Source organism: Ictalurus punctatus, chromosome 14, assembly GCF_001660625.3.
Source record: "Ictalurus punctatus breed USDA103 chromosome 14, Coco_2.0, whole genome shotgun sequence".
NCBI classification, from domain to species: domain Eukaryota; kingdom Metazoa; phylum Chordata; class Actinopteri; order Siluriformes; family Ictaluridae; genus Ictalurus; species Ictalurus punctatus.
Window position 1 is genome coordinate 14,307,006 of NC_030429.2, and position 12,517 is coordinate 14,319,522.

Here is a 12,517-nt window from a genome sequence, read left to right on the forward strand (position 1 = left end):
TGCAGAGTTAGTCAATATGGACACAAGATGGCGCCATTCTACATGTTTCTACAGGAAGCGTGGCAGTCTGGCCTCTCCTTCCAGGAATATTATCTCTTCTAGTTTGTCTCAGGGTATTTCAAGATCTTGGCATTTGAAGAGGATATGAGCCCAAAGAAGATCAGTATGGTTTAGATTAATCTAGAGCTGCACGGTTATGGCCAAAACGATGATCACGATCATTTTGATCAATATTAAGATCAAGATTATTTATTGATTTTAGGGACAACATATTTTTATTGCACGTTCACAATTAAATAAACAGACCGCTGCTTCCACCTCCATGTTGTGCTACATTCCTGCTAATGTACAAATCTTTGCACCAAATTAGACTGATTCTTAAAGTGCATCATCTCATAGAAGCAAAATATAAATAAAATTGTACCCAAAATATAGGATAAGTAAAAAACAAAAATACCATCAACCGAATGAAAATATGCATCAAATATAACAATATGCAACCAAATGAAAACAATTCAGGCGAATGCAGAAAAGGCAATAACAGTGTTTACAGGAGGAGAGACGCAGCCAAATCACCCGATAGAGCAGTGCAAGGATGATGTCATTTTGTACCAGAACCCAGAAGTTTGCATCACACCGGTTCCCAACAAAAGTTTACAATACTAACACGTTTTGTCCATCAAGATCATTTTCACAAATGAAAACAACTTTTATGAAGTATGAAGCCTAAATACAATCGCCAGAAATAAACAGCTAACCGACATGACGTTTAATGTCCCCGACAATGTCTGTCGTCCCATTTAGCAACATGTTAGTGTCATGATTTCCCCTCGTGCAAGCACTGGAGCACGAAGCGAAGCTCGCAGCAAGCACTGAAATGCTAACTCGTTTCCAGGTTTTGGCATTACAAAATGACATCATCCCTGCACCACTCTATGGTGATTGGCTGTGAGTTTAGGAAGCACTTGATCTGATAAGAAATGGAGTTTTCTATGAGCGGAGGACGAAGTTTAAACACCAATATCGCAGTCGATCATGTTCATGTAATCGTGGGCAGTCAAAATCGTAATCGCGATCGATATTCGATTAATTGTGCAGCTCTAGTGTAATCCAGATATTTAAACACAAGAAAAGAAAAAAGTAATACGTGCCATGTATCAAGGGCCATTCACCATATAAATAAAGGTAAAGTTAAGGTATAGATGTTTCTACAGCTCTTTTAACAACAGACATAGTCACAAAGCAGCTTTACAAAAATACAGATGCAGATTTATATTTAGATGCCTAATGAGCAACACAGAGGTGTCACTCCTTACATTACACTCCTACAACTGTGTACTATAAAATCAGACAGCACTTGGTGTGTTTGAAAGGCTGTATGAGCATATAGTGTCCTGGAGTAAGAACAGGACTGTGTTCATGATTACAGAAGCAGTTCTTAGGTACAAGTCTGCAGAATCCAGACAAGATTACTGAAACAAGGGAAGGACAAATCTTGTGTGTGTGTGAGTGTGTGTGTGAGAGAGAGAGAGAGAGAGAGAGAGAGAGAGAGAGAGAGAGGGGTTTTGTCTTAACTCTTCTGCCCCTTCAATTCCTGAACTGAAAGTCATGAGGGAGCGAGATTAAAAACAGCTTAATAATTATGACTCAATAAAACTACACCTCCAAACCCACAGCCAGACAGACACTCGTCTACATAATCGAAAAAAACGTAACCGCATAAAGCCATCCATAATCAGCAGGGTGACCAGGTCAAAAGGTACGTACTACAATTCTCTCACCTCTGTGTGTCTGTGTGTGGTTCACGTGTCTCCGGCTCTGTGCTGAGCTGCGAGTGTGAGCAATCGGACGCCGGGCCCTGCCTGTCTGCCGTGTCCGCTCTCAGCCTTCTCTGGCGTGCCAGCCATCTCTCCTCCTCTGCCTGGCGCTGGAGCAGCACAGCACCCGGTCCTAACCGCTCGCCAGGGGTGGGCACCAGGCTGGGTACCGGGAGTGGAGCGGGGCCACCCGGAGAGGGATACAAGCCAGGCTGCAGAGGCTTTGGGGCCAGGAGTGTGGCCTCTTTGGTTTTCTCTGAGGGGGGAAAGAAGACAATTTACATTATGTTCAATAAATCAGCATTAAGTGTGATTTAAAAAAAAATAAAATAAAAACAGAGTAATAGCTTATTTCAGCTAAGCACTGAAACAACTTTAATCTTTTTACAACTTTAATCTTTCTAAATTAATACTCCAGCATTCAATCAACCTAATCTCTACTTATCGCAGTGTAACTCAGTATGCATTACCCCAGGCAATCATTTGAACACATTTCTCTTTACTGAGAAGAGAACAAACACGGTTTCCGCTATGGCTGTCTAATGGCAGTTGAATTTGGTCCATGTGGTTTTTTTTTGTTTTTTTTGCAGAACGCATTAAAGAATTCTTTAAGAATTTACGAACTCTGTAAATGTCCCTTTGTAAAACTGCTTTTTGGAAATGTGTGTGTATGTTTCAGCATGATCATGAATAGACCAAAACTAAAGTAAAATGTAAGTAACTGGAATTACCTTTCTTAAAATCACAAAATAAAAACATTATTCTGTGTCTGCTTCATGCCAAGATTGTAACTTGTTTGTACTTTATTCATTTTTTATTCACTTTTTTTTTTTTTAACACAGCTGCATATTTTAAACATTTATTAACAACTGTTCTTAGACTTTCATTATATGGGAGGTTTGGGTCAAAAGGTTTTTTACTTTGGTTTTTTTTTTTTCTAAGTTCTTATCCATGGTAAATCACACTCGTGTGTGTTGGAGATTTTAGCCGCTTTTCCACTGAAATTACCCAGAACAATTAATCCAGGAACTTTTTTCAAGGGACCGTTGACCAACTGAGAAAACGCTGGAAAAGAGACGAGCAGTAAAGCGAATTCAGAATGCTGGTAATGCTAGACTTTAAGTCTATACACCGCAACAGACTTTTAAAAATGGTGGTTAAAAAAAAATGCTGCATTCACTCAACCAATCAGCAGGTTCAGTGCCCAAGCCCCACCCCCAAAGTTCCTGGCTTTTGAAAAAGTACCACCTCCTGAGTAGGGACATTGTGATGGCTAAATATTTTACCCAGAACTTAATTAAACCCTGGTCCCTGCGGTGGAAACACACAGAGTACCTCCAAAAGTCCCTAGTTCCTGGAGAAAGTTCCTACGGTATAAACGCCTCTTAAATTGGAAATACTGGAGTATTAATTTAACAGCATGTGGAGTGAGTGCAAGTGTACACCTGAGTACCTGCTCGGTTTGGAGTAAGCTTGACTCGGTCTTCTATCTGCTGCCTGTGAGAGTGTGTGTGTAGCTCCTGGCTCAGGACGTGCTTCTCCATGGCCCTTACCACCTGAACTTCCCTCTCTTTTGCCTTCAGTTTCTGTCGCTCCAGCTCTCTCTCTCTTTCTCGGTCCTCCTCCCTTTCCCTTTCTCGCGCACGCTCTCGCTCCCGTTCTCGCTCTCTCTCTGCCTCGTGAGCTCTCTCCTTCTCTCGTTCCCGCTCTCTCTCGTGCTGGCGAAGCTTGTCCTCCATCTGCAGCCTGTCAGAGATACACACACACACACACACACACACACACACACACACACACACACAAAGGGTGTGAGATGCAACACTCTCCGCAGGAACATAAAGAACACACTCAGAGGGAGGCAACAGGAACACAAGAAGTGTTAATGCTGTTTACTACTGAGCATGAGGAGGAAAAGTTGAACAGATTACAGGCCACATGGGGTGTGTATGTGTGCAGGGGCGTGCATGCATGTATACAAGTGTGTGTTTTTGAAAAGTCACGGCACATATGTGTTACAGAGAGAAAATTGTGACATATACAAACAGAATTGTACCATTGCTATCAAGGCCAATTTATTTCAGCCAATTTTAAGTTATTTATAATAAATTTCCAGAGAAATGCATGACTCAAGACTATATGGATGAACTGACATGGAAAACAGAGCCATTTAAAGCATAATAAATTGGTTGAATATCTGTGTGTGTGTGTACCTCTCAGTCTGCAGGGCTGTCAGAGACTGATGGCTGAGCTCTGCAGGGTAGCGCACCCCTGGCAGGTGGAGGTGAGCAGTGCTGGGATGCATGGAGGGCACGGCTCCCCCCGCTGGCAGCTGGTAGTAGGGCGAGCGCAGGGTAGATAAACAGAGGGACTCATCCATTCTGCCCAGCGGCGGGGGGAAAGAGGGGAACAGAACAGCTCATTAGTGGCTCCTGCTGCTGCATCACTATCTCTGTAGCCTCACTTCATTAACCCCAGCTCTCTGCCTCCCCTTTAAACACACACACACACACACACACACACTCATACTGAGGTCAACATTGAAGGAAATTTCAGCCTCCGCTGAGAAGCGTGCTGAGAGTGTGTGCGATTTGTGTGGCTGAATTTTTAAAATGTGGGGCATTTAAAAAGAATTACATATGAAAACATTTAGCACAAATTATTAATGCCAAAAAATCCTAACAAAAGTGGTTCCTGAGCCTATCCCAGGAACACTAGGCCTGAGCTGGGAATACACCCTCAATGGGACGCCACACGCATTTACACCTAGGGGAAATTTCCCTTCACCAATCCATCTACTGACAGGTTTTTGGACAGTGGGAAGAAATCGGAGAATTGGAAGAAATCCACATGGGATAAAACACTTCCTGAAGATGAATGAATGAGAGTTGCACTGCTAATGTTGATGCTAAAACAAAAAAAACCCTGTTCTGAGCAGCTACACACAAACAGACCAATAGGTAAATGTCATAGGAGCATGCATCTCTCATCATGCATTCAGTTGTGTTCGTGACAATATCTGTGTTCTGTATAGACAAATACAGATTTGATTTTTGAAATAACAACAGCTTAACTCTTAAGCCAGCAGAAGCATAAACTGGAGCTTAAGCATAGGCTACACACACACACACACACACCTGTATGAAGATAGGGCAGGGTAGGCTAGATATCCTGAGCGAAAGTACCCGGGGTCCAGCCCTAACGGGAGTGAAGTTAGTCTCAAGTCCTCAGAACTATAGGGGCGGAACCCACTGCGCAGGTATTCCTCTGGCACCGCCCCCAAAGACACTGCACCAACTGGTACAGCCCCTGACTGCAGAACATGAGGCATCTGACGTGATAAACTGAGAGAGAGAGAGAGAGAGAGAGAGAGAGAATACCTTATCAGACCAAGATATTAATATAATCTTATATGCTAATCATCTGTTATTATGTTAATTTATGCTAATAATATACTGCCATGTTACAGGTGCTACATGAGTGTGGCTCTTACTTAAGGGCTTGTAGACGAGGATCCTGCATTACTGCACTGGGGTTCAGGCCAAAAGGGTAAGGCGGCCCCATGAGGTGAGGGGGAAGAGAGGAGACTGTCTTCTCCTGGGTCGGAGGAGGAGGAGGAGGGTCTGAGGGCAGCCGCTCTCGAGCAGGCCCTCTCAGTGTGGCCTCAGCCTGGGAACACAAAAAATTCATGTTGTTATCTTAAATGTAATTACCATATCTGGTCAAAAGTTCTCACCCAATATACTAGCCATACTTACAGACTTTCCATACTCTTAGATATTATAATGCAGCAACAAAGTAAGGCAGAAGAAAAATGTAGAACATTCAGCATAAGAATGCAAATCAACACGTTTTGCATGAAGTTTTTAGTATGTAAATGTGATTCAAAGCAGCTTTCTAATGACTACAGCACTCCTTTTCTGGCCACACCGCCAAGACAAGTGCAGGAGGAAGGATATGGGTAAGTTTTGTTTAAAACCTAAACCTAGAGACTCAAATATACTTCACGGTCACCACGCGTACGTGCGTGCGCAGCAGCTATGTGGGCAGCATTGTTCACATATTCGCTTGCGTGTCTTATGCACACCTGGAGGATTAAAAGCAGCATCCACTAGATGACAATTCAGATCAAAAATGTCTAGTTTAATCTTTTTTTTAGTTTAGTCTAATCTAGTTTCCAAGTTAAACCGTATGTTAGCCATTTCATACAGCTGACAAGCTCCCTCTTTAAAACTTTCTGCCGTGGGCATGATTGCTGTCACTGGGGTTGTGTCTCAAATCAAAAACTCCAACCTAACTTTTTAAAAAATATTTTCCAATGTAGAAAATCAGAAGGATTTTTGGTACTCAAAAAACAGCCCTTTCAGTATAATTAATAGGTTTTAAAATTCAAACACTTACTGTAAAAGGAAAAGCGCTTGGTGTAAAGTAGTAAATAAAGAGCTAGAATAATATAGAAGTATGCGATCTGAGACACAAGGTTAGTTCGTTTAGTCAGTCGGGGGACACAGTGTTTACATGGACCCATTTTCGTCAATCTGAATGAATTCACGCTTGCAGAAATGTTTATATGTACCCTAAACACTGAAACCTGATTCAAATATGCGTTTATATGCGCATTATATGTATTCCAAGAAATCTTCTGCGCAAGCGTACAGCGTCTGTCGTCATGCCAACCATACGACAGCGGAGAAAGAAAGCCATGGACGTGACATCAAATGACCCAATAGGATTTTTTGTTGCTTTGTTGACATATATAAACATGTCAGTAACAGTTTTTAACCCACATTTTACTCACTGTAATTAATTTGTTCTACTGATCGACTGAATCCTCCAAACTGCATTACCTCACACACGTCTTTGAAGAGGTCGCTATTATGAACTTTACTTCCGTCCAGTCTCTCGACAATCTTTTTGTCTTTCAGTATGTTCAACAAATATTGTCTCCTCCATCGAACAGTTCTTTTCACCGGACGCCATATTAAGACGTAAGACGTAAAACTTGAACATACGCACCATTGCACTGCGCACATGCACAAGGTATTTTTGATATATCTGATTGAGTAAATAATAGGATTCAAGCGTTTACATGGTCAATTTTTTTCCTCTCCATCGGATTAGAAAATGAATAAACCACCCCTTCCAATCTGATCAAAATTTCATTCGGATCGAGTTCAATCAGATCGATAAAGCTATTTACATGAAGGCTTTTCGGTCCGATTGAGCCGTCAATCGGATTGCTTGTGTAGCCAGTGTTGAATGGTGCTATACTGCCTCCACTATTTACACTGGTATTGCACCACACAGACACGGAGTTAATTTCTGAGGACGTGCCAAATGACCGCCATCAACACGTGGTGGCCATCTTGTGTATGCGCAGTTAACAACAAGCATAAATCAGCCTTAAGTGTATGTGTGATTTTTAGCATGTTAATGGTGACTAGGTTATAAATACAATTTCAAAAACATGTAGGTTTTGTTTGAACCTAACCCTAAATGTGTGTGTGGCCAGAATCACAGCTGGGTTTTTTTTTTTTTTTTTTAAAGGAATCCTTTATTGCTGGCAGCAAAGCCAACAGTGCAGCTCCTTTCCTCCACCTCCTCCGGGCAGCAGCACAGAAGCTCTTTGTGTGTGGAGAAAGGCTAGTTTGATCGGGGGAAGTGGGCATTGTCTGAGCTGCTCCCCCAGTGACTGCACGGCCAAACAGGCTCACAGAAGCACCGAGAGATCAAGCCTGAACAAACAAACCCATCAAACCCATTAACACACACACACACACACACACACACACACACACACACACACACACACACACACACAAGCCTGGAGAGCAGTAAACCCACAGCTTGCCACATTCCCCATTATATTGCCCCTTCTAAAACCCTGTGACCTCACTGCACCCTGACTGAACCCTATTTAACCCAAGGCAACTGGACTACGCACAAGCATTCCCTGTGCTACAAGCAGTGTAGCTATTATCCATTTCCCAGTGTGGTGGTGGTAAACTCGTATCTTTTTACCTCAAGTAGCTTGTAAGCTATTGAATCATTCATTCTTTACTGTTCTGATAAACTCAAGTTCATTTGTTCTCAAAGCACTTCTAACAGCCTAAACCAGGCTTTTTGCTAACATCACCACGCAAGCGATCAACAGACTGTTCGACAGCAGACAGAAAGGAAGACTGTGGAAAACACGGAATTGTTATGTTTTATCTCTATATCCAACTCGGTCTTTACAAAAACACATCATATCTTCACAGACCTTTTATAGTATGGAGACAGACATCCATCAGAGGTGACAGTCAGCGATCAAACAAGACAGGAGAAGAAAAGGAAAGGAAGAGGTACAGAGGAGGAAAGAAATCCTGAGGGATATCGTGTGTGTGGCACAGATACTTCTCATGCACACTGGGTGAATTTGTGTAATGGCTGACACAGGAGCAGAGATGATCGCTGATGGTGCTGTGACCTTTCCGTGACCTCGAACGTACACATGATATACAGATATACCGAGAGGAAAGACTTGTCCCTATTCACAAGTCACATGATTTCACATGACTTTTCAACACATCACTGTGAGATATTTTCAGATATCTTTGTTAGCGATAAGGAGCTGAGTCTCACCTGTCTGCCTTCACTCCTCCACATGCCATTGACTGTTTTTGTAGGAGCGATGGTGACCACGGGTGGCGTACTCGACACACTGTGGACGGCAGAAGGAGCCCCAAGACCCGGCCCCGACACTAGTGGACCCCGCTTGGGCGTGCCCACCGGAGAGCTGTGATTGGTGGCTGGAGAGGAAACAGGAGATGATTCACCGCTGACAGAGGTAGGGCCTGTGGGTAAAAAGAAATAGTTTGATGTTAGTTCATGACCAGAGGACAATGCTGTGTGACTCAACTCCATCACTGTTTTTCATTCAGAGAAAAGTCAAACAACATGTTAAACCTGTGTGGGATATTATCATGTCTTACAGCCGGCTAAAGTTCTTCAGTACTCGCTTTACAAGTCCTGTCACAAACCGAAATCCTCTCAGCACTTAGTGAGAAGCTATGCAGATGACAAACCTTCCAGCAATCCAGGAAAAAGAAACAAAAAAAACATGCATTGAAAATGTAGAGATAAAAAACGAGAGGAGTGGTGAGGTAGGAGAGATGTGTGTGTGTGTGTGTGTGTGTGTGTGTGTGTGTGTGTGTGTGTGTGTGTGTGTGTGTGTGTGTGTGTGTGTGTGTGTGTGCGCGCGTGCGCGCGTGTGTGCGCGCGTGTGCATGCCAGAAAGCACAAGCAGGCTGTCAGATAAGTGTACGTGCATCATCACTTTCTGACTGCCAACCTCCTCGCTAACAAAGCCCTCTTCTCAATGACAGATCAGATGCCAGTTTACAAAGCTACAGAAACAAACAGTGATTAAAATCTCCCTGCAGTAAACGTGCATCCACACACACACACACACACACATTTGTGCCAAGCTGAATTTATTTAACTATTGGTGATTTTGCTGTGCATTGTTCTGAATGTCTGAACACACACACACACACGCACAGTCATATATACAATCATATATACACAAGCTTTGCTCACGTTCTCCCACCGATCTGCTTCATTTTACTTATATAAAAGAGAACCCATAGCAGTGCAATGTTTGCTTGTGTGTGTGTGTGTGTGTGTGTGTGTGTGTGTGTGTGTGTGTGTGTGAGAGAGAGAGAGAGACGAATTACCTCAGGGACACAAACACACATATACACAAACACAAAATGTACCCCTGTTCACAGCACCTGTCTGAGCCACCCAACAAAAGGAGCAAAGTAGGTCAACCCCTCTCTGGGCGCCTGGGTTTGCACAGAGGTGACAAGTGTGTGTGTGTGTGTGTGTGTAAGCATAAGCATCTGTCCTAAATTGTGAGCCCCTGTTAAGTGTGAGTGTGTGTGTGTGTGTGTGTGTGTGTGTGTGTGTGTGTGTGTGCGCGCATTACTCTAAGCCAATGCTCATCGCTTTAAAGTGGGCTACTCCCTGAAGAGGTCAGAGAAAATCTGCTTTTCTGTGGCCTTTGATTAAGCCAAAGCTGTAGTCCAAGCAGCCACTGATCTATACCCACACACACACACACACACACACACACAAATATGCATAAGTCAACAAAGGAGAATAACTCTAGTCAGCGGCAGTTTTCCCAAATGAGCTTAGCCATGCAGAGGCACTGCTGAAAAAATAATAAACTACTGAGAGACACAGATAGAGAAAGAAAAATAAAGAGAGAGGGGGGGAGAGAGAGGGGGGGTGGTGGTGAGGCAAGTCCACAGACCAAGAGACAGGCATTATATAGCTCAGTAATCACTAGAGGGCCAACAGCAATTAGTCAAGAAATCCTATTGAGTCAGCTACACAGCTTCTACTTCATCACACGGCGAAAATAAGCAGGACCAGTCAATACATACCTGCAATTTTTTGCTCCCCCATCTCTATTTAATCAAAGCCAAATAGGAAAAGCTAACACATCAATGGTTAAAGCTAAAATTAGTGATGTACAAAAACGTTCTTCAATCAAAAATGACTATGCTTGGATCTGTTGTAATGACCAGAAGGTCACCAGGTCTGCCAGAGAGCCACTGCTCGACCCTGGAACAGCCATTACACATATACTACTAAACATAACTGCTATACACCGGGGCTACTGTCCCCCCCTAACTATCGCAGACTGACGATCACGCAAGGATTTCATATTAAAGAGGGTGTGGCCAGACATACTCAATATGTGTCAAAAAACATTAGGCAATTACACCACAAAAAATCCCAGAAACTGGTTACAAGTCAACTGTAGCTGCTAGTCACTAGCATTAACTTTTGGTTGCTTTTTTTTTTTAAACAACTCCTAATTACCGGTCTGTAAGGTCAGTAATGCTTGCAAAACTGAAGTCGGGACTGTAAATAAATCCAAGGAATTATTAGCTGTAATCAAGCTCATTATAAAATGTAAAGAAAATGACAGAAACTACACATACATGTGCTTTGTTTTCAAAGCACTGGAAATACTTACTACATTTTTGGATAGTGAAGTCGTACTGACAAACACCACACCACTTCATTTTCTAAATTTAAACCCTGTTCATGGTTTGCAAGCGAAGACATTCACAGCTTTATCTGTCTGGCAAGCATGGACAAGGGAAGGCAAGATGCATCGGAGGAAGATGTTTTGCTCTCAGAGAGCAGGCTATTACGGTTCGTATAGGATACAAAAGAGGACAAAAGAAAACGTAATACGAGACACCACAGTTTCCTACAAACATTTAAATCAGCTTAAAAGCTGTCGCAATATTTGGACTCTATCGGCTAATAAATCAGAAATCCTCTCAAGCCTACTATTCACTGCATCTAATGTCTACATGCGATAAAAACAGACAAACTTTGACACATTACATGATTCAAATCTCACTTATAGTGGCAGTGTAAAGCGGTTTACAGTTTTACTGTCAGTTCGTGTTTGAAATACACGACACGCATTCAAAACTACAGCTATTACAATCGAACAATAAAGACCCGAGAGGACGTCTTACCAAAACTGTAGCTTTCCCTCTGAAGCAATACAACATGTCATTCTGGTAACACTAGGTTTTGTGGCATCCAGTCATGACCAAAGTGAAACTAAACTACACATAACTAGAAATTCTTCCCACACAGAAAAGCAGCCCCACCTCTGAAAGGGAAAATTATACGGATGTGAAACTTATTTAACAAATACAAAGACAATTTGTGCAGAAACAATTATTGATGCCCCACCACTTGCCATAAGACAACGATCATAAATAAGTTTTCCTTTTAGTTTTCCGTTTCTCAATACAAGAAAACATGTATTATTAATAAATAAATAAATAAATAAATAAATAAATAAATAAATAAATAAAATAAAAATAAAAGTCTTGTCTGTGGTAATGGTACACAGGGCTGAATGATATGATACGATTCAATATCGATATCATGATAATTGTGTCACGAAATGCTTTTCTGAGATATCATGGATACCATAAAATATGAAGTAATTAATGAAGTAAGTAAGTACAAACTGACTGGAAGCAGCTGGTGTGATGTTAAAGTTGGTGCTAAATCTTTTAAACTTTTCTCTTTTTCAGTTTTAAAGGAGTCATATGATGATTTTAAAAGTTCACTATTCTGTTTATTAGGTGTAATAGAATAGGTTAACATGCTTTAATGTTCAAAAATCACATTATTTTTCACATCCTGTACATTATCGCAGTACCTCTATTCCCAGGCCGCCTGAAACGCTCCGATTGAGTTCCGGTTTCTCCAAAGCCCCTCCTGCTCCGATTGGCCAGCTGACCCACTGCATTGTGATTGGATAAAAACCTCAAGTGTGTGTCGGAAATGTAAAGCCCCTTATCATTATGTTGATATTTCAAATTGTGACGTAGATGTTTGCGGAAGTAATATCTGGACTTGGATCGAGGTGTTTTAGGCAGGTCTGGAGCAGTGTTCTCTGGTAGACAGAATAAATCCCTTTGTGGGAGATTATGAGCTTTGTAACTTTGCAGATATACATGCACAAGCAGATACAATGGAAAACATTAAAGGAAAAGGAAAACATTAAAAAGCATCATCATGACCCCTTTAAATATTTGTAGTGTATTTTTGTTTAGAAATAAAAAATATATATATTTTTTAAATATACAAAATAAAAATACATTTATTAT

The 12,517-nt window shown here is 41.8% G+C and overlaps 1 protein-coding gene across 1 annotated transcript in view; it reads right to left on the bottom strand.

Moving 5' to 3' along the window:
- Window positions 1-4,197: 4,197 nt before the first annotated feature.
- LOC108275035 (genetic suppressor element 1) overlaps window positions 4,198-12,517 on the bottom strand; it is a 78,533-nt gene continuing 70,213 nt past the window's right edge. The window contains exons 3-6 of the mRNA XM_053686042.1: window positions 8,439-8,650; window positions 5,308-5,483; window positions 4,952-5,158; window positions 4,198-4,305 (exon numbers count right to left, since the gene is read on the bottom strand). Of these exons, the coding sequence (XP_053542017.1) occupies window positions 4,275-4,305; window positions 4,952-5,158; window positions 5,308-5,483; window positions 8,439-8,650 (626 nt within the window). The 3' untranslated portion in view covers window positions 4,198-4,274. The remainder of the gene's footprint in view (window positions 4,306-4,951; window positions 5,159-5,307; window positions 5,484-8,438; window positions 8,651-12,517) is intronic.